The sequence below is a fragment of the Molothrus ater genome, chromosome 27 (assembly GCF_012460135.2).
Source record: "Molothrus ater isolate BHLD 08-10-18 breed brown headed cowbird chromosome 27, BPBGC_Mater_1.1, whole genome shotgun sequence".
NCBI lineage: Eukaryota > Metazoa > Chordata > Aves > Passeriformes > Icteridae > Molothrus > Molothrus ater.
The window spans coordinates 2,846,063-2,870,122 of record NC_050504.2 but is presented as its reverse complement, the minus strand read 5'-3'; the positions used below and the strand labels follow the sequence as shown (position 1 = coordinate 2,870,122).

The 24,060-nt window shown below is 67.4% G+C and overlaps 2 protein-coding genes across 2 annotated transcripts; one reads left to right on the top strand and one right to left on the bottom strand.

The window, feature by feature from the left end:
- Positions 1-372: 372 nt before the first annotated feature.
- On the bottom strand, positions 373-6,100 carry PPP1R1B (protein phosphatase 1 regulatory inhibitor subunit 1B). The gene is made up of 8 exons (XM_036398763.2): positions 5,835-6,100; positions 4,648-4,708; positions 3,992-4,014; positions 2,668-2,740; positions 2,466-2,573; positions 1,580-1,648; positions 864-1,010; positions 373-784 (listed from the first exon to the last, which is right to left on the bottom strand). Exons 1-8 carry the CDS (start codon positions 5,913-5,915, stop codon positions 696-698), a joined length of 651 nt encoding a protein of 216 aa, XP_036254656.1. The 5' UTR covers positions 5,916-6,100; the 3' UTR covers positions 373-695.
- Positions 6,101-17,128: 11,028 nt separating this feature from the next.
- On the top strand, positions 17,129-21,475 carry NEUROD2 (neuronal differentiation 2). The gene is made up of 2 exons (XM_036398762.2): positions 17,129-17,302; positions 18,439-21,475. Exon 2 carries the CDS (start codon positions 18,444-18,446, stop codon positions 19,518-19,520), a length of 1,077 nt encoding a protein of 358 aa, XP_036254655.1. The 5' UTR covers positions 17,129-17,302; positions 18,439-18,443; the 3' UTR covers positions 19,521-21,475.
- The last annotated feature ends 2,585 nt before the right edge of the window (positions 21,476-24,060 follow it).

Here is a 24,060-nt window from a genome sequence, read left to right as displayed (position 1 = left end):
AGGGGGGAATCAGTGGGGTGAGGGCAAAACCATCCCCGTATGGACATGGGTGTCTATGGGGTGAGCAAGGAAGAGACCATTCTCCCCCTTGGGGGTGTACAGGGGGTCTGGGAGAGACCATTCTCCCCCTTGGGGGGTGTACAGGATATGTCCCAGTGGGTCTGGGAGAAACCATTGCGTGGTGGTGGGGGGGTATCCATGGGGCTGGGAGACACCATTCCTTACATGGGGGGGGTTCAGTAGGGTGGGGGACAAACCATTCCCTATGGGACAGGGGGGTATTCATGGGGCGCCCCACCCCCCAACAAGAACCAGACCCCAGACCCCCCCCCCCCCAAAGAGCCCCCAGCCCCTCCAAAACCACTCTGCACCCTCTGTACAGCCGTTTATTGCGGGCGGGGGGCTCTGCTCGCTCGGGGCCGGGGGGCAGCAGCCAGGGGGGGCCGCCAGCACCCGGGGGTCCCATCCCCGGCTCCTCCATCACCGGCAGCCGGGGGGGGCACGAGGCCCGCGGGGAGGGGGCGGCCGGGGGTCTCCGGGGGTCCCGGCGTGTCCCGGCACGGCCCGGCACGGCGCGGCACAGGGCGCACGGCAGGCGAAGCGCAGGCAGCGGGCGGGGGGCAGCCGGGGGGCACGGGCGAAGCTGCGGGGGCCGGGAGGGCCGGGCGGGGCCGGTGCCCGGTGTCCGGTGCCAGCTAACTGGTGCCCAGCGGGAAGGTGGGCGAGTGGCGCTCGGTGCCGATGGGACGCGAGGGAACCTCGGCGAAACCCACGTGTCGCCGCTCTGGGGATGGAAACGCGGGGTTAGCAGCGTGGTGGCACCGGGGACAGCGGGGATGGCGGGGGGACAGCCCCCCACGTACCCCCGGTGCCACCGTCCTGCTCCTGGCCCGGCTCGTCCTCGTCGCCCTCCGCTCCCTCGGGGTCCTCGGGGATCTCGGACACCGTCAGCGACTTCAGGTCCTCCTCGCGCTCGTCGATGCCACCGGCGAAGGAAACCTTCTGCCCGCCTGCGGGGACCGACCGGCACGGTGGCCCCGGGGACACGCGGCGGGAGGCGACCCCGCTGAGGGGCGGAGGGGACGCGGCACCGAGCCCCGGTGCCCGCCCGGTGTCCCCGGGAGAGTGAGCAGCCACGTCCCCTCGCTGTCCGTGTGTGTCCCCACCATCCTCATCCTCCTGCCATCCCTGTGCCGCTGTTCCCATCCTCCTGATGGGGACCTTGTCCCCCACCATCCTCAGCCCTCCACCATCCTGTCCCCTCGCTGTCCCTGTGTGTCCCCACCATCCCAATCCTCCCGCCACCCCCATATCCTTGTCCCCACCATCCTCATCCTCCTGCCACACCTGTCCTGCTGTCCCCATCCTCCTGCCACCCCCCTATCCTTGTCCCCCATCCCTCCACCACCCCGTCCCCTCGCTGTCCCCATCCTCCTGTCTCTCCGCCATCACCTCCACTGTGTCTGTCTGTCCTCCTGCCATCCCTCTGCCATCCCACTGTCCCCCCGTCACCCACTCTCCCGCCACCCCTGTCCCCCTCCCACCCCGTCTGTGCGCTCCCCCGTCCCCATCCCGTTACCTTTCCGCTTGTGCGCCTTCAGCCCGGCGGGGAAGTAGCTGCGCTCGGCTCTGCCCTGGCTCCCCGGGGCTGCCCGGGCGGGGTTCGATGAGGCCGGGGCACGGCGAGGCACGCGCGGCCCCGGGGAAGCACCGGGACACGGCCGGGGCCGCGTCAGACAGCGGCCGGGGGTCCGGCTGGCGTCACCAGCCCCGCGGGGGACGGGGACACGTGGGCAGCAAGGACAGCGTCGCAGGCAGCCCGTGTGCCAGCCCTGGCCCCATCCCCGTGGGCTACAGGGGATGGCGACCCCCGTCCCCACCTCCCTGTGTCCCCCAGGCCCCAGCAATGCTGTCCCCACGTATCCCGGGCTCTGTGTCCCCGTGTGCCCACATCCCCGTGGCTCTGGCACCCCTGTGGCTGTGTCCCCACGGCCTCCCTGTCCCCTGGGCTCTGGCAGGGCCATGTCCCCATCCCGCAGATTCCAGCAGCCCCATCACCACATCCCTTGGGCTCCAGAATCCCCTCCCCACATCCCTGTGTCCCCAAGGCTCCAGAATCCCCCTCCCTATATCCCCGTGTCCCCAAGGCTCTGACATCCATGTCCCCACACCCCCATGGCTCCAGAATCCCTGTCCCCATGTCCCTGTGTCCCCCAAGCTCTGGCATCCATGTCCCCACATCCCTTGGGCTCCAGAACCCCCTCCCCACGTCCCTGCGTCCCCAAGACAGTGGCATCCCTGTCCCCACATCCCTTGGGCTCCAGAATTCCCTCCCCACATCCCTGTGTCCCCCCAGGCTGTGACATCCATGTCCCCCCATCCTTTGGGCTCCAGAATCCCCCTCCCCACGTCCCTGTGTCCTCTGAGCTCCAGAACCCCCTCCCCGTGTCCCCCTGTCCCCTCACCAGACTCGAGGGCACTGTCGGGGTCACAGCCATCATCGGGCTCCCCGTCGGAGCTGTCCCCCCCGCCCATGCCGCTCTCCAGGTGGGACTGCACGATGCGCTGCACGGCTGGGGACACGCGGGTGTCACCGGGAGCACCGGGACGAGCCCCGGGCTGTCCCCGCAGCCCCCGCCGTGCCCCCGGTGTCCCCGCGGGCGGTACCTTTGAGCGAGGGCGGGGTGTAGGCACACGGGTTGGTCCTCTTTGGTTTGAGCAGGCAGCCCTCGCCCGAGCGCTGCGGGGGGAGAGGCGTCGGGATGGGGGGGCCCCGTGTCCCCCACGGGGGTCACCGCGGCCCCCGGAGAGCCGGGAACCCCCCCGGTGAGGTGGGGCTGCGATGGGGGTCTCATGATGGGGATGACACCCACCCCATCCCCAGCAATGAGGACCCTGCTGAGGGGATGTGGCACCGGGGACATCATGATGGGACCCTGCCTTGGGGACCTTGCACTGGGGATGGGGTATTGGGGACACCGTCCTGAGGACCCCTCCGTGGGGACCCTGATCCTATGTTGGGGACCCCCATGATGGGGACACTGCCATGAGGACATGGCATTGGGGACCCCCATTATGGGGACATTGCCATGAGGATGTGGCATTGGGGTCCCCATGATGGGGACACTGCCATGAGGATGTGGCATTGGGGTCCCCATGATGGGGACACTGCCATGAGGATGTGGCATTGTGGTCCCCAGGATGGGGACATTGTCATGAGGATGTGGCATTGGGGACCCCACTGTGGAGACATTTCCATGAGGATGTGGCATTGGGGTCCCCATGATGGGGACACTGCCATGAGGATGTGGCACTGGGGACCCCCATGATGGGGACACTGCCATGAGGATGTGGCATTGGGGACCCCACTGTGGAGACATTGCCATGAGGATGTGGTATTGGGGACCCCCATGATGGGGACACTGCCATGAGGATGTGGCATTGGGGTCCCCATTATGGGGACATTGTCATGAGGATGTGGCATTGGGGTCCCCACGATGGGGACACTGCCATGAGGATGTGGCATTGGGGACCCCCATGATGGGGACATTGCCATGAGGATGTGGCATTGGGGACCCCACTGTGGAGACATTTCCATGAGGATGTGGCATTGGGGTCCCCAGGATGGGGACATTTCCTTGGGGCCGTGGTTTTGGGCTGCCCCCGATGGTGACCCCGTTATGGACACCTCGTGTTCGGGGATGTGGCACTGGGGACACGGCGCTGGGGACACTGGGGGGGTGACCCCGCCACGGTCACGCGCTGCTTTGCACAAACTGCCCAGCCTGGCTCGGCTCCATGTCCCCATCCCGTGTCCCCGTCCCGGTGCTGGCGCCGTGTGCCCGTGCCGGGAAGGAGCCGATAAGCTCCGGGCGCCGGGGCTGGGCCCCGATAACGCCCCCGGGGGACACGGGACAGGGAGAGCGGGGCTCTCTCGGGGCTCTCTCGGGGCTCTCTCGGGGCTCTCTCGGGGCTCCCGGCGCTCACTCACCTGGTAGGGCAGGTTCTCGTCCTCTGGGTCAGCAGCGCCGGGGAGAGAAAGGTGAGCGGGACACGGGCACCCGGCGGGGCCGTGCCCACCCCCGGACCCCCTCCAGGGGTTCCCTGCCACCCCCTTCCTTATGTGACACCGCGTCCCCTCCTTGCCGGACATCCCATTCCACAGGTGACACTACATCCCATGTCCCCTCCCTGCCACCGTGTGCTATCCCAGACACCACGACAGACACCATGTCCCATTCCAGACACCCTGACAGACACCATGTCCCATCCCTGCCACCGTGTCCCATTCCAGACACCCTGACAGACACCGTGTCCCATCCCTGCCACCATGTCCCGTCCCAGACACCCTGACAGACACCATGTCCCATCCCTGCCACCGTGTCCTGTCCCAGACACCACGACAGACACCGTGTCCCATCCCTGCCACCGTGTCCTGTCCCAGACACCACGACAGACACCGTGTCCCATCCCTGCCACCGTGTCCCATCCCAGACACCACGACAGACACCGTGTCCCGTCCCAGACACCCTGACAGACACCATGTCCCATCCCTGCCACCGTGTCCCATCCCAGACACCCTGACAGACACCGTGTCCCATCCCTGCCACCGTCCCCCGCCCCGTGTCCCGGCCCGGCCCCGCTCACCTGGGGACGAGTGTTCGGAGAGCTGGAAGAGCATGGCGGGCGTGGGCCTCCGCCGGCGGATCTGGGGCACAGCAGGGTGTCACCGGCTGGGGACGCCCCGGGTCCCCTGTGCCCTGCCCTGTGCCCCAGGGACACGTGTGCGCACGTGTGTGAGCGTGTGTGTGCGCCTGTGGGTGCAGGGCCACCAACCCACCCGGCACGGGGTCCCAGGGGTGTCCCCAGTGTGTCCCAGCCCCACGAGAGCCCCAGGCCAGCTCGTCCGGGGGGCTCCGGGTCCGGCGTGTGCTGGGAATGTCCCCTCGGATCAGGGACAACCGGCGGGGGTGGCTGCACTGACTCCCGACGTGTCCTGTCCCCTTCACCCCATCCCTGTCCTCTGTCTCATCCCTATCCTGCTCTCCTGTGCCATCCCTGTCCCTGTCCCTGTCCCCCTGGCACAACTCTCCGTGTGCGGGGACCTTGGAGCTCTCTCGTCCTGTCCCCGTCCCTTTCTGTGTCCCCCACGCAGTCCCGTCCGGTCTGTGCCTCCCGTCCCCCTTGTCCTGCTCTGCCGGTCCCATCCCCTGCCTGTTGTCCCCTCTGTCCCTTCCGATCTCCCCCCGGATCCATCCCCTCCCTCCCTCTGTCCCCTCCCACCTCCCCCTTGTCCCATCCCCTCTGTTCCCTCCGATCCCCCTTGTCCTCCTGTTCAGGATCCCGGTCCCATCCTGACCCTCCTGTCCCCTCCAATCCCCCTTTGTCCCATCCCCTCTGTCACTTCCATCCCCTGCCTTGTCCCTTCTGTCCCCTCCGATCCCCCTCGTCCTGCTCTCCCGGTGCCCATCCCGTCCCTGCCCTGTCCCCTCCGATCCCCCTTGTCCCATCCCTGCCTTGTCCCCTCCGATCCCCCTTGTCCCATCCCTGCCTTGTCCCCTCCGATCCCCCTTGTCCTGTCCCTCCTGTCCCCTCCGATCCCCCTTGTCCTGCTCTCCCGGTCCCTTCCCGTCCCTCCCGTCCGGTTCAATCCCCTTCTGTCCCATCCCCTCCCTCCTGTCCCACTCTGTCCCCATCCCGTCCCCCTCCCGTCCCGCGCGGTCATTCCGGGGGTCCCTCCTCGCCCCGGGGTCACCGGCAGCGCTTTGCCCCGGCGGGCAGGGGGGACCCCCGGGCTCCCCGCTCCCCGCTCCCTGCTCCCCTCTGCCCCTCACCATCTCCACGGCGCGGGGGTCCAGGTTGCTGGGGGGGGCGGGCACCGAGAACTGGATCTTCTTGCGCTCCTTGGGATCCATGGCCTTGGCCGGGAGTCACCGGAGCCGGTGGGGAGGGGTGGGGGGGGTCTCTGGCACCGGTACCGAGCGGAGTTCCGTGGCACCCGAGGCTCGGTACGGCGAGGAATGAGAGTGGCGGGAGGTGGGGAAGGCAGAGCCGGTGAGGAGGAGGAGGAGGAGGAGGAAGGAGAGGGAGGGAGGACACGTCTTCCTACCAGGAGCTGAATTATTCATCCCCCCCTCCCCGGGCAGGGGGGCTGAGGCCGCGGTAATGAGCCCTTGGGGAGCCCCCCAGGGGGTTCAGCCAACCTGGGGGGGGTCCTTAACCCCTTCCCTGCCACGGGGGACCCCACCTGCGGTTGCCGGTCGCGTTGGGTGGCTCCGTGTGTGTCCCTGTCCCTTGAGTCTCTCCAGAGATGGGGGGACAGGGGGCAGGGGACAGAGGGACAGCCGCTCCCACCCCTGTGTGGGCAGCGGCAAAATTGCCCCCACCCGGCTGCTCTGTGCCACATGGGACAGGGCCACCGCTCTGGAGGGGACACCCGTGGGGACATGGGATTCCCAAACATCCCATCCCCTGTGTGCCAGGGGTCCCCCCACCCCCAGCTGCAGCCCCCGGGATTTTGGGGGTGCGGGGGCTGCGTCTTCACCCGCGGCTGTGCCCACCTGCCTTGGCTCTTGCCCAGTTTTTGGAGATTTTCCCCATAGAAAATCCCAGGGGACACAAAAATGTTCCCCATGAGGAAGGGGGGGATTCAACCCCCAGGGCACCAGAGCTGCCAGGAAGGGGTCGGGGGACACCGAGGGCACCTCTCCCGTCCCCAGCCCGGGGGTCCCCATGCAGGGGGGGACAGCCGGAGCGGTGGCTCGTCCCCTCCTGGGATGTCCCGGGGCGGTGTCGATGGAAGCCGCCTCTGAGCAGGAACGAGGAAGGGGGAGCTGGGAACTGGCTCCGTCCCCCGGATCTCCCGGTGCTCCAACGGCTGCGGGTGGCCCTGGGCCAGCAGCCACCGCTCCAGCAAAATATTTACCCGAGTGGCACCGAGCCATGGACCAGCCTCCCGCCCGCCCGGCACCACGCGGCAAAACACGGCACAGCCCGGCCCCGAGTGACAAATTGTGGCTCTGGGTGGCAAATCCTGGCTCTAGGTGGCAAATCTCGGCTCTGAGTGGCAAAGGCCAGCTTTAGGTGACAAAGTCCAGCTCTGGGAGGTCTGCGTGGCAAGTCTTGGCTCTGGGTGACAAAGCCGGGCTCTGGGTGACGAAACCTGGCTCTGGGTGACAAAACCTGGCTCTGGGTGACAAACTTGTGCTTGTGGCACAGCGCAGTGACCACATGGATGGGGACAAACCAGGGACAGGCGCCAGCAGAGCCCAGTGTCCTCGTGGAGACCAAAATCTGGGGACAATGTGAGGGGTCCCTTTGTCACCCTGGCTGTGCCAGGTGTCCCTGTGCCAGGCTCTGCGCACCGTCCCCATCCCGGGACCCGGAGTCGTTATGGCAACAGGTTCCCGGGCTCCATCCCGCTGCTGTTCCCGCTTCTCCCACCCACGAAGACGCCGTGTGAGGGGGTGGCCAGGCCCCCTCCCCTCCCTGCGCTGCGGCAGCGCCGGCACCCGCAGCCCCCCGGGATCGGCAGGCGCCGCCCGCGCCCGCGCCCACGCAGCGTCACCCGCGGGTGGCACCTGCAAGGGAGAGGGGGGGCCCAGGAACACGGGGGGCACCTTCCAGGCACACGTGTGGCACACATGGCCCCGCTCCTCGTCGCCGGGACAGGCACGCCGTGGGCACCCAGCCCGTGCCCGTGCCCGTGCCGCGGTGCCGCGGGGGCTGCAGCTCCGCGCAGCAGCGAATCCTCCCGCGGAGAGAGTAAAAATAGCAGCAGGGTGAGGGAAGAAGCGCTCGCCCCCCGGCAGCGGGCACCGGAGAGGAGCCTGAGCCCAGCGCGGAGCCCTGGGCACGGACGGAGGGTGTGGGGATGGACCGACGTGGGGAGGGGACAAGATGGGGACAGAGCGTCGTGGTGGGGAAAGGGGGGGCGTCGTGGGGACAGGGTGCCACGGGGACACGGTGGGCTGGGGGTGGAACAGCACGGGGACACGGTGGGCTGGGGGTGGAGCATCGTGGCCAGCAGGGTCCCATGGGGACGAAGTGCCCCAGGGATGGGCCATGGTGGGGACAGGGTGTGCTGGGGATGGGCCATGGTGGGGACAGTGTCTCATGGGGACAAAGAGCCCCAGGGATGGGCCATGGTGGGGACAGGGTGTGCAGGGGATGGGCCATGGTGGGGACAGTGTCCCACGAGGATTAAGTGTCCCAAGGCTGGAGCATTGTGGGGACAGGGTGTGCTGGGGACAGTGTGGCGCTGATGGGGCACATCAAGGACAGGGTACCACGGGGACAGGACATGGTAGGGACAGGGCCTTGCGGGGACACCGCATCGTGGGGACAATCGCTCTGTCCAAGGGTGAGTGCCGGGGGGGCGGGGCCTGTGCACGGAGGGGGCGTGGCCGCAGGATGGGCGGGGGTCGGCTCGGGGGTGCCGGGACCCCCCCCCCCCCCCTCAGTGCCCTTCACCCCGGTGTCCCCCTCCGTGTCCCTCCCCGCTCTCCCGGGTGTCCCCTCCCAGCTCGCCCTGAGCTGAGCCCCCCGAGCCCCCCCTGCACCCCAAGACCCCCCCGTGGGTGCAGCCGCCCCCAGGAGCTGCAGCGGGGGCGGCGGCTGGGGGCCGGTGCTCCCCTGGGTGCCGGGAGTGGGAACACGCGTGGGAGCGGAGCACGCGTGGGAGCCCGAGGGGGCGGCGGGAGGGGGGGGGGGGCGCAGGGGGCTTAACCCCTTCACTGCTGGGAACCCCCCCAGAGACCACCCTGGGGGGGCTGCAGAGGGGGGAAGGGGGTCTGGGAGGGACGTCCCCTAAATGGGGGCTCATGGAGGGGGCAGGGGAAGGGGCACCCCCTGCCCTGCTCAGGGACACTGGGGGGTGCGATGGGGAAACTGAGGCAGGACTAGGGGGGTGCAATCCCATATTTTTAGCATGATGTGGGGTGGTCTGCAGCCCCCTACCCCCAAAAAGTGCGGGGGCACGAGGAGGGGCCGTGTCCCCGCATTCCCGGCAGGATGGGGGGACATTGTGTCCCCACACCTGGCAGCACAGGGGTGGCCGTGTCCCCACATTGTGTCCCCACACCTGGCAGCACAGGGGTGGCCGTGTCCCCGCATTGTGTCCCCACACCTGGCAGCACAGGGGTGGCCGCGTCCCCGCATTGTGTCCCCACACCTGGCCGTGTCCCCGGCTCACCGAGGAGGGGTCACAGCCCTGAACCCCCCAACAGGGCGGGCAGGGGGCTGCACCCCCGGGCTGTGCCGGCTCCTTGGTGCCCTCCCCGGCGCCGTGTGCCCGCCGGCGGCACGCGGTGGCAGATGTCACTGCCGACGCTGGCATGGCCAGGCTGGCACGGCCACCCGGGGCTGGCACGGCCGCGTGGGCTGGGCAGCGGCTCAAGGGCTTTGGCACGGGGTGGCCGGAGCGGAGCCGCGGCTGGAGCCGCCCCGGTTGGCCCGTGCCAAACCTCACACCCACCCCGCGGGGTGGCACCGGGGGCTGTGGGGGCACTGGGGGGCACTGGGGCTGTGATGTTTGGGGGGTTCATGCACGCAGAGCCCGGTGCCAGGGTGTGCCCGGCCCCGGGAGGGGCTGAACGGGTAAAACCTGGAGGGGGAACGTTATGGGGGAAACCGGGGGAGGATAAAGGGGGAAGGTGGGGAGGGACAAATCTGGGGGGTTCCAGGTAAGGGGTGCAGTGGTGAGGCAGCCCGGGGGTCTCCTCTGCCTGCGGGACACCACGTGCCTCAGTTTACCCACCTGTAGCACGTGTCCTCTAGAGCCCCAAGCCCCTCCCACCCCATTCCCTGCGGAGGTGGGGCCCCAAAAGGATCCTAAAACTCCTCCTGGTGCCCCACAGAGCCTCAAGGTGGGGGCTCCCAGCTCCGCTACCCCCCAGCCCACCGCTGACCCCCCCCCCCGGGGGGGGTCCCGGCCGCCAGCACAGCCCAGTTTGCTGCCTCCATTCCCAGAAGAAAGAATAAAGTTAAAACATCTGTTAATTTATAAACCAATTTAACCATGACTGGTTAATAAATAGCTTCCAGCTGGCACCCCCACCCCGCGCCGGGCAAGGGGGGGCCAGGGGGGCACAGCCGGGCTCGCCACTCTCCCGCAGCCCCCCCCGGGGTCATTGTCGCTTGTCCCCCTGGGGGTGTGGGGGTGTCCCCGGGGGTTTAACGGGGAGAGCCCGGTGCCGGCGGGGAGGGGACACGGGCACGGTGCCTGGCACGGGGGGGGCACAGGGGAGAGCGTGGTGCCCACGGGGGGGGCTCTGGTCGTGCAGGGGGGGGGTCGGGGCTGCGGGGACACGGTGAGGGGGGGTTGGGCAGGGGAGGAGGGAGCAGGGAAGGAGGAGCCTGGGGAGGGGGGTGTGGATGATGCGCGTGTGCCAGGGATGGGCACGTGTGTGTTGGTGTGTGTGTGTCTGTGCTGTGCACATCTGCACGTGTGTGCCAGGCGTGTTCATGCGTGTGTGCCAGGGCTGTGCCACCCACAGTGCCCCCACCCCAGTGGGGACACCCCGTCTCTGCTGTCCCCACGTGTCCCCATGGAGCTGCACAAGGATCCAGGATGGGAAAGGGCCCTGCCCTGGCATTGTGGGGTGCCCGTTGCTGCCCCCCACCCCCTCTCCGGGGGCTGTGGGTGGAGGTGCCAGGCCGTGAGCCCCTCGCCCCGACACGTGTCACAATAGTAATGTAATTTGTCCCTTAACAATGGGCAGCTTGAGGTTTATATTTAATTACACCGCTCGCACCAACCTGAACTCACCCTTATTCATCAATAATGCATGGGTTTGTGTTTATCGCTGCTTAATTAATCTGTGCTTACCACAATTAAAGGCTCGCAAAATCCCCCAAGGTGGCAGCGGGGAGCGGCTGCGCCGGGCTGGCGCGGTGCTGGCACTGCCAGCCTGGTCCTGGTGCCAACGTGGTCACCCTGGCAGCACGGTCACAGCGCTGGCGTGGTGGCAGTGGTCACAGGGCCACAGTGGTCACTGTGGCAGCATGGTCACCGTGCTGGCATGTGGTGGCATGTGGTCACTGTGCCAGTGGGGTCGTGGTGGTGGTGCTGGCATGATCATGGTGCCAGTGAGGTCACAGTGCCAATGTGGTCACAATGCCAGTGTGGTCACAACGCCTCTCTGGTGGCAGTGCCACCATTCAGGCATGGTCACAGTGTCAATATGGTCACAGTGCCTGTCTGGTGGCAGTGCCAGTGAGGTCACAATGCCAGTATGGTCACAACACCTCTCTGGTGGCGGTGCCACCATTCAGGCATGGTCACAGTGCCAATATGGTCACAGTGCCTGTCTGGTGGCAGTGCTGGTGTGGTCACAGTGCCAGTGAGGTCACAGTGCCACTGTGGTCACAATCCCAGTGATGTCACAGTGCCACTGTGGTCACAGTGCCTGTCTGGTGGCAGTGCCAGTATGGTCACAGTGCCACTGTGGTCACAGTGCCTCTCTGGTGGCAGTGCCACCATTCAGACATGGTCACAGTGCCACTGTGGTCACAATCCCAGTGATGTCACAGTGCCACTGTGGTCACAGTGCTTGTCTGGTGGCAGTGCTGGTGTGGTCACAGTGCCAGTGAGGTCACAGTGCCACTGTGGTCACAATCCCAGTGATGTCACAGTGCCTGTCTGGTGGCAGTGCCAGTGAGGTCACAGTGCCTGTCTGGTGGCAGTGCCAGTATGGTCACAGTGCCACTGTGGTCACAGTGCCTCTCTGGTGGCAGTGCCACCATTCAGGCATGGTCACAGTGCCAATATGGTCACAGTGCCTCTCTGGTGGCAGTGCCACCATCCAGGCACGGTCACCATGCTGGTGTGGCACCGGTGGCCAGTGAGATCCACCCCAGCTGCCAGGCAGGGTGACCCCCCCGGCACCCCCATCCTTGGGTGCCAGGAGGGCTGAGGGCAGATCCCCACAGCCAGCAGCAGGGTACCCCCACCCTCTCCTCCCTGCCTCAGTTTCCCCACAAGGAAACCACCAACAGCACCACACACATCACCCCCTCACACCCCCCCATTCCTCCTCCCCGGTGCTTTTCTCCAATTTCGCTTTCCCCCAATTTCACTTCTCTCCAATTTTGCTTTTCCCTGATTTCGCCTTTCCCTGCCCACTCTGCCCTCCCTGGTGCCCTCTCTGTGCCAGGGCCGGGGGGGATTGTGCCCCCCACGCCGTGCCAGGCCAGCTCTGTGCCTTTAAGCACGGTGGCACGGCTGTCCCGGATCAGCCGGAGCGCCTATTAAATTTTTATGCGAAGTGTAAATGGGCCAGGTCTCCAGCTTCCCGCTCCCTCCGAATGATTTATTACTCGCAAATACCACAGAACTAATTAGTATAGTAATTAATTAATACGAATTTGCATATTTGCATGTGCAATTAGTGCAGTGGAGTGATTACTCTGAAAATGAGAAGTTGGGCCTGTCAGATGGGAGTGTGAACTGGAGTGGAAAAGCCTCGTGAAAACGATCCCGGGCGGCGGCGGCGGCGGCACCGGGCACGAGGCGGCGGCGCCGGGCGGGCGGCGGCACCGGCGAGGCCCGGGGGGGGCAGCGTTGGGGGGCTCAGCCCTCGGGACACCCCCTTTCCCCCCATCCCATCCCATCCCTGAACCGTGGGGACCGCTCCATCCCTCGGCCATCTCCATGGCGACTGGCTGTGCCAGGCGCGTCGCCATGGCAACGGGCCGGGCCACGCAGCCTCGCCATGGCGACTGTCGTCATCGCGCTCTGTCGCCATGGAGACCCTCCCCATCTCCCCAAATCCGCTCCCTGACAGGGCCCCCCCACACACCTCGGCCTTGGGCTGGGGGGGCTGCCCCTCCCAAAAGCAGCCGGGAGGGGGGGTGGGGGTCCCCCGGTGCCCCCAGGGATTGGGGGGAGCACCCCGGGGTGCCCCAAACTGGGGGGGGGGGCAGCTGAGCTCTGTGACAGCAGCGCTGAGCTGGAGCTGCCCCCAGGGGATGTGACCCGAGACCCCCTCAGGATGGGGCTTGGCACCCCCAGCCCCACAGCTCCGAGCCCAGCCCTTTGTCCCTGGTGCCACCCTGGTGTCCCTTCAGCTGTGCCCACCCCTCTGGCTGAGGCCTGACACGCTCAGAGGCTGCCTGGTTTTGGGGGGCAGGCAAGTGAGATGGGGGTGATGGAGGGGGCCGTGGCCATGGGCAGCCCCCAGCACCCCCGTGTGCCCCCAGCACCGGGCCCTGGCAGCCCCCAAAACAGGCCCAGGCTGCTGCCACCTGCCAGGGGGGCTGGGGACACTGCCAGCAGCGCCCACTCAGCTGTGCCCACTCTGGTGGCACCGCCAGTGTGGCCACAGTGGGCACGGAGAGGCTGCTGTGGGCACTCCTGCAGCCCGGTGATGTCACAGGCCAGCTGTGATGTCATCGGCTTTTGTGACATCACCAGGGTGGCCTTGTTATCTCAACAGCAGCTCCCTCCAGCCCCGGGTTGGGGTCCCTTGTGCCAGCCCCGCACTGTCCCCAAAGGACATCTGACCTCAGCAGGGGTGAACACACAGGGGACAAAGAGTGTGGGGCAGGGGGGACAAATCCTCAGCGTCCCCACCCCGTGATCATCTGTCCCCAGCCCCCTGTGGAGCCGCAGTTTCCCACCGGGCAATTCCCAGGTGTCACCTTCCTAATTAACAACGTGTGGCTTAAAAAGCACCTGGCAGGTCCCTGGTGTGTGTGTGACTGTGGGGGACAGCATGGGGACAAGGCTGGGGGGCCAGGCTGGGGACAGGCTGGGGGGACAGGCTGGGGACACAGGTGGGGGATATGAGCAGGAATTTGGATGCCCTGGGAGCAGTGGGTGAAGCAGCCACACCACAGCCCCCGGGCTGCCACAGCACCTCCTCATCCTCCTCTGGAGCAGATGAAGGAGTTCCCCAAACCCTCCTGATGCCAGCCCAGCCAGAGCTCCCCTCTGTTCCCTCAGCTCCCTCCTCCCATGACCCTGCACAGTCACCACTGCAGGGACATTTGGGGACACAGGGACGGGCAGGGCACCACCCACCCCTCCCCATCCCCCCGCAGCCGGGGCCCTGCTCACCCTCGGCCCGGAACCTGCCCAGGTTTGGCTCCTCCGAGGGTGGAGCTGCTCCAGGGACCCGGGACAAGGACGGGGACAGTGATGGGGACAGGGATGTGCTCAGCTCCTGCTCTCCTCCCCTCAGTGACATTCCCGCCGCGCCTTAGCGCATCCATCTCTCCCCAGCCTTCACCTCCCAGAAATATTGCAGTGCGGAGCCGGCTCCATCTGGCAGCGGCCCCCGCCTCCCCCCCGCCACCGCTCGCGGGGAGATGCCGGAGCCGGATCCATCGCCCGGGCCTCGCTGAGGGCCAGCAGGGACCCTAGCGGTGACAGGGGACAGCTGGCATGACCCCCCGTGCCACACCGGGAGGGGACAGCGTGGCCTGGCCCGCGGTGACATCGGCGCGCCGGGGCTGTGAACTCGCCCCAGGCGGGTCCCCCGGAGCCACCCGGGCCCAGCTGGATCCCAGCCGTGTCCCGGCACCACCCAGCACCCGGCTGTGCCAGGGCCGACCTGCCCGTGTCCCCTCCCCGCGGCTCGTGTCCCCTGAGCCATCGCTGGGTCCCCCCCTGCAGCCAGCGCTTCCTGCTGGAGGGAGGGAAGGGACGTGGAGGGTGGAATTTGGGAGAGGAAAGAGCTCCGTGTCTCAGCCAAACTCCTCAGTGTGCGCCTGCCTGGCACCGAGGCTGCAAAACCGGGGTCATGGTCACCACCAGGGAGCAGAGGTGGCAGTGCAGGGACAGCCGGTCCAGAGCCCCGGGGGCACTGGGCCATCCCCCCACACCCAAAAGGCAGCACCAGCCCCGCCCCTGCTCCCCAAACTGTGCCTGGCCCTGGGTTCAGCTCGGCCTCAGCTGCCCCTGCTGCACACACAGCCCCAAATCCTGGGGGGTGGATCCTGCTCAGCCAGGCCTGTGCTGTGCTGCCGCATCCCTGCTCACCTCTGGGGGCGAAACCCCTTCCCAAAGTCACCCGAGGGCCAGGATGGGGCTGGCCCTGCCACCACAGGCCATGGTGGAGGGGACAGCACGGGCACAGCGCTGGGATGCCACTCCTGCCCTCCCTGTGGCACAGTCCTGGCACTGCCCGCTGCACCCACCGAGGCAGAGCTTTGGGTTTTCATCTCCCTGCTCCCCTTTCATCTCCTCTCCCCGTTTCATGTCTCCACTTTCTTCTCCCTCCAAGCACTGCGCATGCTGATGAGCCCACCCTGGCCCTCACCGGCTGCTAATGAGGCTGTAATGGGCACCCTGGGCCAGAGGTGTGTGCCTCCTCCCTGTCCCCAACCCTGTCCCCATCCCTGTCCCCACCTGGGCCAGAGGTGTGTGCCTCCTCCCTGTCCCCAACCCTGTCCCCATCCTTGTCCCCACATGGACCAGGGGTTTGTGCCTCCTCCCTGTCCCCATCCTTGTCCCCACTCAGACAGGGGTTTGTGCCTCCTCCCTGTCCCCATCCTTGTCCCCACTCAGACCAGGGGTTTGTGCCTCCTCCCTGTCCCCATCCTTGTCCCCACCCCGGCCACCTCGGTCACTCACCCTGTGGCCCCTCCTCGTCCCCATTTGTCCCCCACGGGCCGCAATTCTGATGCCAGGAACAGGGGCACTGATGGCTTCACTGCCCTGGCACCTGGGCTGTGCCCACCCTCCAAGGGCTGGGGACCATGGCAGGGCAGTGGGGACACACCCGGAGCTGGCTCTGCAGTGCCACAGGCTCCAGGTGAGGGCGGGCTCCCCGCAGGTCACCACCGGGGACGGCAGCGGCAGAGGGAGCCCATCGGCGCCGCGGGGAGGGGATGCCTTGTGCCAGGAGGATGCCCGGGAGTCGGTGCCATGCCTGGCAGGGTGGGGTGGGCCTTGCCTCGCTGCAGGCCGGCCCCAGGTGCCATCTGCTGGGCCGCAGCCGTGAGTGACAATCAGAGGGCTCCTGCCGGGGGGACACTCGCCACACTGTGACACTCTGTCACATCCAGCCCTGGCACCTGCACCGGGGCAATGGGCACTGCTGATGGCCCTGGTGGCCGGGCATGGCCAGCCCTTTGTCTGGGTGTGGGCACTGCCACCGCTGTCACCGTGTCCGCGTCACGGCCGTGCCACCCTCGCCTGGCATGTGGCACCCAGCCCCTGTCCCCAGCCCTCCAGCCAGGCAGGTCCTGACCCCCGTGTTTGTGGGGACAGGGGAGATCCAGGACATGGCACCGGGACACCGGGTGATGGGAGGTGGCTTTGGGGACACTGCGGTCCTGTGGCCCTGCCGGTGCCCACCAAAAGGGCAGCAGCGATTTCTGGGTGCCCAGTCACTGTGCTGGGGACAGATTTGGAGGCTGCAGGGTGGCACAGCAGTGAGGAGGTGCCCGGCAGACAAAGGCCTGGTTGGCAGCACCGTGGCACGGCCGGGCCTCGGCCACCAGCGCCGTGGGGTTGGCACCCGTGGGGGCTCAGCCCTCGTGCGCATCAAGGAGGGTGTGAGCGTGCAAGGGGGACTGTGTGTGTGCCCAGAGGGTGCCAAGGCCGTGTGGGGCTGTGCCACAGGGTGGAGGGACCCTGGCGAGGCCGTGTGGCCGTGGGGACACACCTGCAGCCCCGTGGCAGCACCGGCGTGGCCAAACCGGGCACTGCCAGCACCTCTGCCGTGCCCAGCCCGTGCCAGGCCCTCGCCATCGCCTCTCGGCTGCCGGCTGAGGGTGGGGACGGAGCCGGCCGAGCCGCGGCGTTTTGCAGGAGCCGCAGATGCCAGCTCCCAGCGAGGGTCCCCGTGGCATCGCCCCCCTCACCCCAGCGCCCGCCTGTGCCCCTGCCACGCTCGGCCCGGCCGGGATGGCCGCTTTTCCCGCCGGCTCCATTGTTCCTCCCGGCCCCGCCATCGCCTGCATCTCGCCCGGGTCCCATTTTGCAGCGTGTAGGCAGAGCTGGAGATTTGGAAGAGGTTTTTTTTTTTTTTTTCTCTTTTTTTTTTTCCTTTTTTTTTTTTTTTTTTTAGAGTACAGAGTGACAGATGGCGAGTCCTCCTTCCCCAGAGAGACAAATCTCCCTGAATGCAAGCGCATGTCAATCATTAGCTCTCATGTGATAGCTCTCGCGCATGACGTGCCAACCATATGGCACTGGCAGCAGAGCTGGTACCCCCTTTGCTGGGTAGAGATGCCACTCTCGCCTCCTTTTGGATAGAGGACTGCAGGAGGCTGGAGCACCTCAAGGAGCCGCGTCCCGCTCCCAGAAGATGCTGGGAACAATGAAATAAGAATTCCTGCGGTCCGCCCGAAGGTGAGTTATGTAAGAAGTGGAGGGTTGGGAGGGCAGCGGAGGAAACTTGAATGGAGAAAAGGCAACTTCCATGTTGATTTTGTTTCTCCGCCACGTCTCGCCCTTTTTTCCCCCCATCTTTCGTTCTCCCCCGGCCCTCGGTTCTCCCGCTCCCCGCGGGCCCCGCTGATGGGGTTTTTTTTCCTGCCCCCGCCGAAGTCCCCCCCAAGGGGGAATTCTTGGGGTTTCGCCTCCTCCGTTCCCTCCCCCAAGCCTGGGCGCGCCCGGGGCGCCGCGGTCCCGGTGGGACGGAGCGGGCAGCGGCGGCCGAGCGGCATCAACGAAATCAGCGCGGAGCCTCCGCGCCGCCGCCCCGGGGGGGCCCGACCTGGCGGAGCCGCCCCCCCGCTCCCCCCCAGCGCCCCCGGCCCTCGCCCCGGGCGGTGCCCCCGCCCCGGCCCCGCCGCGCCGCCCGGCCCCGGGGGCGCCCCCGGCAGCGCCGCCGCCCGCGGCCACCGCGCCCCCCCCGGGGGGGGCCCCGGCCGCCCCCGCCGCCCCCCGGTTGGTGCCGCCGCATTTTACGGGCCGCGCTCCGGCGGCCGCGGGGAGCCCCGGGGCGGGGAGGGGAAGGGCGGGCGCGGCTGACCGGGCCGGAGGGGGTACGGGGGGTACCTGGGGATGCGGGGGGGCGCGGCGGTCTCGCCTCGACCCCCCCCGGCCCCGGGAAGGCGGTGGCGGAGCCGCCACCAGGGCCGCTCCGCGCCCGCGGCAGGGAAAAGTTGGAGGCGTCAAAGAGGGACCGGCGACACCGGGCCCGGCCCTCGGGGCACCGGCGGGGGGGGGCGGGGGCGGCACCGGGCGGGCCGGGAGCGGGGGGGGCGCGGGGGGTGTGCGGAGGAACGGGAGAGGGGCGCGGGCGGCGGCCGCGGGGACCCCGGCGGTGGGGCCGGCGGGGGTCGAGCCGGGGCGAAATCGCCGCACCCCGAGAGAGCCCCGGTGGCCCCGGGGTCGGGCAGCGGGGGCGGGGGGCGGCGGCGGGAGGCCCCGCGCCCAATTCGTTTTCGCCGGTCCCGGCGGGTGGGAGCGGAGCGGGGCGGGGAGGGGGCGGCGGGCGGCGGGGCCGCCGGTAACGCCTGGCTCTTTGCCCCCCGCTGCAGCCACCATGTTGACGCGACTTTTCAGCGAGCCCAGCCTGGTCCCCGAAGTCCCGAAATTCCCCGGTTGGGCCGAGGAGTGCGAGGAGGATGCCCGGAGCGAGAAGGAGGAGCGGGCGGGGAAGGGCTGCGCCCTCCCCGAGGAGCCGCCCGAGGGTTCGCTGGGAGAGAGCAAAGAGGAAGGGGAGCTAGGAGGGGACGAGGAGGAGGAGGAGGAGGAGGAGGAAGGCCTGGAGGAGGCGGAGGGCGAGCGGCCCAAGAAGCGCGGCCCCAAGAAGAGGAAGATGACGAAGGCGCGGCTGGAGCGGTCCAAGCTGCGGCGGCAGAAGGCGAACGCCCGGGAGAGGAACCGGATGCACGACCTGAACGCGGCCCTGGACAACCTGCGCAAGGTGGTTCCCTGCTACTCCAAAACCCAAAAACTCTCCAAAATCGAGACCCTCCGCTTGGCCAAGAACTACATCTGGGCTCTCTCCGAGATCCTGCGCTCGGGCAAGCGGCCCGACCTGGTCTCCTACGTGCAGACTCTGTGCAAGGGGCTGTCCCAGCCCACCACCAACCTGGTGGCCGGCTGCCTCCAGCTCAACTCCCGCAACTTCCTGACGGAGCAGGGCCAGGAGGGGGGTCGGTTCCACGGCCCCAACGCCGCCTCCTTCGCCGTGCACCCCTACCCTTACCCTTGCTCGCGGCTGGCCGCGGCGCCCTGCCCGCCCGCCGCCGGCCCCGGGCCGCACGGGCTGAGGACACACGGCTACTGCGCCTCCGCCTACGAGAGCCTCTACGGCAACACCTCCCCCGACTACAACAGCTCGGAGTACGACGGGGGGCTCAGCCCCCCGCTCTGCATCAACGGCAACTTCTCCCTCAAGCAGGACTCTTCATCCCCCGACCACGAGAAAAGCTACCACTACTCTATGCACTACTCGGCGCTGCCCGGCTCCCGCCCCGCCGCCCACAACTTGGTCTTCGGGTCGGCGGGGATGCGCGGGGGGGTCCACTCCGAGAACATCTTCCCCTACGACATGCACCTCCCGCACGAGCGGGGCCCCATGTACGAGGAGCTCAACGCCTTCTTCCACAACTGACCCCCCCCCCCTCCCCTCCCCGGGACCCCCTCCCCATCGCCGAGGTGGCGGGGAGGGGGGGGAGACTCCCCCAAACCCCCCCACCCCACCCGCGGATCGGCCCCCGGGGCTCCGCCGTGGGCTTTGGTGCAATATGGGGACCCGGCCCCGGCGGCGGGTCCCCGCGCCCCGTGGGGACAAAGTGCTTTTTTGGGAGGAATTTCCCTTTTCCTTAATTTTTTTTTTATTCTGGTGGATTTCGTTATTTTTAAAATTTTCATTATTTATTGCTACTTCTTTATTATTTAACGTAATTTATTTAGTTATTTTATTATGATCGCTGTTATCGTCGCTATTATTATAATAACTATTACAGCTATTATTATTATTATTATTATTATTATTATTATTATTATTATTATTATTATTATTATTATTATTATTATTATTATTATTATTATTATTATTATTATTTTCCAGGGGGAGACGCCCCGCACGGGCCGACCCCCCCATCCAGCCCACCGAAACCCCCCCCCGCTACCCAGCACAACCCTCTGGGTCGAACCGTTTCGTTTCATTTTTAATTCGTTTTAATTAAATTTTATACATTTATTTTTTAATTTTTTTTCCCCTCCACCTCCCACCCCCATTTTGGGCCGTTTCTCCCCCTCCCCAGCCCTGACCCCGACCCCCCCGGACCCCCCCGGCATTGGACACCCGCTGCCCCGGCCCGTGGGAGCGAGAGGAGCCCGCGCTCGGCGCGGAGCGAAACTTTCCGAAGCAATAAAGAGGCGCAGGGAGGAACGAACCCCAATTTCTATCTATGCAAGAGGCCCGGCCCGGCGGACGCTCCGAGATGCACTTTGCTTTGGGGGGGCCCCGGCCCCGCTCCCCGCCCCGGGAGCTCCTCGCAGCGCGTGTGTCAGGACGTTTTTTACCTGTTTTAAAAACTTGAAACGGAAAAAAAAAAAGAAAAAAAAAAAAAAGGAAAAAAAAAAAAGGAAAAAAAACAATGATAATAATTAAAAAAAAAAAAAAAAAGACACCCCCCCCCACTCCCCCCCACCTCCCCAGCGGAGCCGCCCCGGTTTTCCCGAGCTGGCGGAGCCGGGAAGCGCAGCCCGCAGCTATGCAAGCGGGGCTCCGGGGGGGCTGGCGGGGCTGCGCCCCCCTCGCGGCGCCCGGCCCGGGGGTCTCCGTCCCGGTTTGCCGCATTCCTTCAGCCGGGAGACGCCGGGAAGCCGATAATGCTTTTTTTAAAATTTTTTTTGTTGGGTTTTCTTTGGTTTTTGGGATTTTTTTGTTGTTTTTTTTTTTTGTCGGAACCTGCCCGCACCACCTTCGAGAAACCAGCATTTTTAAGAGACCAGGGAGGAGGAGAGGAGGAGGATTTCTGAGAAATGTTTTGAAAACGAAAAAAAAAAACAAAAAAAAAGGAAAAAAAAAAGAAAAAATGGGGGAAAAAAAGGAAAGAAAAAAAGTTATGGGAAAAAAAAAAACTAAAACGGGAAAAAAAAAAACAAAAAACAAAAAAAAAAAGGGAAAAAGAAACAAAAACCCACAAACCGTTGTAGCAAAGGGGACCCGCTGCCCGACACCAGAAGTGCTTTCGTGTTTCCGTTCCGTTTCATTTCGATTAATAAATATTTATGGCCAACGATATGCAAGACCCCCCCGCGCCGGGCGCCGATCCCGCTCCCCGGTCCCGGTTCCCGGTCCCCGTCCCCGCCGCCCGGACCCTGCTCGGCGGCGGCGGCGCGCGGGGCGCGGGGCCGGGGGCCCGGCCGTTCTGCATGCACCGGCCCCCTCCCCTCCCTGCCGGGGCCGCCCGCCCCCGGCCCCGCCGGACGCTCTCGCCGCCCGGTCCCGGCCCCGCCAGGACTCGTCGGCCGTGACGAGCCGCCGCCGGTGCGATCGCGGCCAGGCTGTAATTACCGAGCGTCCTTCGACGGCGATTAATAAATATTCAATGTTGACTCCGCCGCCTTCGCCGCTTTCCTTCCGCCCCGGGGGCACCGGGGGGCACCGGGCCGAGCCCCCCCTCCCGCTCCCGGCGGTGCCAGCGCCGCTCCCGCCGCCCGAATGCGCGGCCCGCGGGGCGGCGGCGCTGATATAACGCGGCTCTGCCCCACGGGTGTCCCCCCCGGGACCGGGGAGGCGGTGTCCCCCCCCTCACCAATAAACGCACCGGGATCCGGTGCGGCGGGCCCGGCTCGGTCCACCGGCGGTGACACCGCTGCGGTCCCCTGGGAGCGGGAGCTCGGGGCTCGGTGCCCGGGGCTGGCACCGGGCCGCGGTGCCGGTGGCCTCGGGAAGGCTGCGCGGCGGCGGCAGCCAAGGCCGGTTCCTCGGCGGCGGCCCCGGGATGCCGGTCGGCTCCCGGCGCGATGCCCGGGGCTGGTGCCGGTTCCCGGTGCTGCTTCCCGATGGAGCCTCGGCTCGGTGCCCGGTGCCAGCGCCGGTGCCAGCGCCGATGCTTGTGCCGGTTCCTGGCGCTGGCGCCCGTTGGAGCCCCGGAAGCTCCCGCGCCGGTTCAAGGAGCGGTGCCCATGGGAGCCCCGGGACCCCCGATGCGGTTCCGGTGCCCGCTGTCCGGTGCCGTGCCAGTGCCGGTACCGCTGCCCGGTGCCCGGTGGAGCCCTGGCAGCGCGGTGCCGGTGCCCGGAGCGGAGCTGTCCGCTCCGGCGGTGCTGAACGGGCGCTCGGGCTTCTTAACGGCCGTCGGTTCATTTACCGGCCGCACCACCGGGACTCACCGCCGCCCGACGGCCGCCGGCACCGGGCAGAGCCGGGCACTGGGCTCCCGGTCGTGGGGGCCGGTTCGCCCCGGGATCACCGAGCGCCGGGGCCGCACAGGGGCTGCGGGGACGGAGGCACCGGTTTCCTCCCGGGATGGGTGTCCGGTACCCGCGCCCCGCAGCCCCGCGGCTTTTGGGGATAAACTGGGCCGGTTTAGGGTTGGCTGCAAACTGGGGCGGGATCCAGCGCGGCCCCGACGTGCTGGGCCCGGTCGCAGAGCCGCCGGTGTCGGGCCCGAGGCGGGGAACGGATCCACCACGGCCCCGCGAGCCCCGGCAGCGGCCCCCGAGCCTCCGGTCGGGTCCCGGTGTTCGCCGCTCTCCCCAGAGCAGCGGATCCTCTTCCGACGGCTCTGGCCCCAACATCCTCCCGGGACTCGTTTCTCGGGGGAAAAAGCCCCGGAAGGACCCGGGGACAACCGATGGGGCCGGGCGGAGGCTCCGTGGGGCCGAGGCTGGCGATGTGCGGCCCTTCCGCCGCCGTCCGCAACCGGCGGCGCCGGGGCCGCGGCCGGAGCAGCGGCGGCGAAGGGCGGATGCCCCCGCGGAGGGGAGGAGGGGGACGCGGGGCCGGGGGCGGCGGGGGGGCCGCCGACATCTGCTCCGGGGCCGGCTATGCCAGGGGGTGCCGGCCCCGGTGGCGGAGCTGCGCTTTCTCTTCAATTGTCGGGATTTTTGTTTCCCCGGTGCCCGCCCGAAAATGCGGGAACCGGCAAGGCCCGGCCCCGCAATGCGGCCCCGCACTCGCAGCACGGCCCCGGTGTAAAGCTCCGGAGAACGGCTCCGGTGCAAAGCTCCGGTGGAGGGTTTTGGTGCACGGTTCCCGTGAACGGTTTCGTTGCAAAGCTCCGGTGCCCGGCCTCGGTACGAGGTTCCGGTGCCCGGTGCCCGGCCCGGCTCCGAAACACAGCCGCGGTTCACAGCCCCGGTGCCCGGCCCGGTTCACAGCCCCGGTGCCCGGCCCGGTGCCCAGCCCGGTTCACATCCCCGGTGCCCGATCCGGTGCCCGGCCCTTCCACCCGGCGGCTCCCAGGGAGGGCAGCGGGAGGTCGGGAGCCGCCGCCCCGCCGGGCTCTGCGAGCGTTTCGTGCCACCGAGGGATCAAACCCACCTCGGGGGGTTTTGGGGGATCCGGGGAGCTGCCGGGACCCCCGCGGCCGCCCGGGGCTCAGCGGAGCTCGGCCAGCACCGGGGGGACGCGGCGGTGGCGGCTCGCCCGGCCGCAGCCCCGCTATTTCAGAGCAGGATGAGATAGATGGGGGTGGGTGTCTCCCCCCCCCCTCAGTACCCCCGGTGCCCGCGGTGCCCCCGGTGCCCCCGGCCCGGCCCCTCTCCCGGCCCGGCGGAGCGCGGCGGGGGCGCGGGGCGAGCGCCAGCTCCGGGTCGCCGCTGCCACCGGCGAGTGCCAGCCGGGGGGGGGGAGAGGAGGAGTCATTGCTTCAGTTTAAATTTCATGGCATCTGTTCATTATTATACAGTGCGGATTTTTATATGGACAGCTAAATTAAAGACAGATTTCTGCCAAAATTGCAGATACCATAAAAAACCGGAGGCTCCCGGCGCCCGGCGCTCGCCGCGCTGCGGAGGCGGCCCCGCTCCGGGGGCCGGGGGCTGCCCGGGGGTCGGGAGGGATGTGGGGCACAGGGAGGGATGTGGGGGTCAGGACGAGGGGGGGCTGTCCCCGTTTTTGTGCCATGGGGAGCTCAGGACGCCGTCCCCCGTGGGGGAGCGGGGGGTCCCGGCGGTCCCCGGAGCCGCGGCCG

Coding starts and splice junctions, on each gene's coding strand:
- PPP1R1B (XM_036398763.2), bottom strand. CDS start 5,915: ATGGATCCCAAGGAGCGCAAGAAGATCCAGTTCTCGGTGCCCGCCCCC. Junction 1,011..1,579: donor GAAGGCGCACAAGCGGAAAG/GTAACGGGATGG, acceptor CGGTCCCCGCAG/GCGGGCAGAAGGTTTCCTTC. Junction 785..863: donor GCAGGACGGTGGCACCGGGG/GTACGTGGGGGG, acceptor TTCCATCCCCAG/AGCGGCGACACGTGGGTTTC.
- NEUROD2 (XM_036398762.2), top strand. CDS start 18,444: ATGTTGACGCGACTTTTCAGCGAGCCCAGCCTGGTCCCCGAAGTCCCG.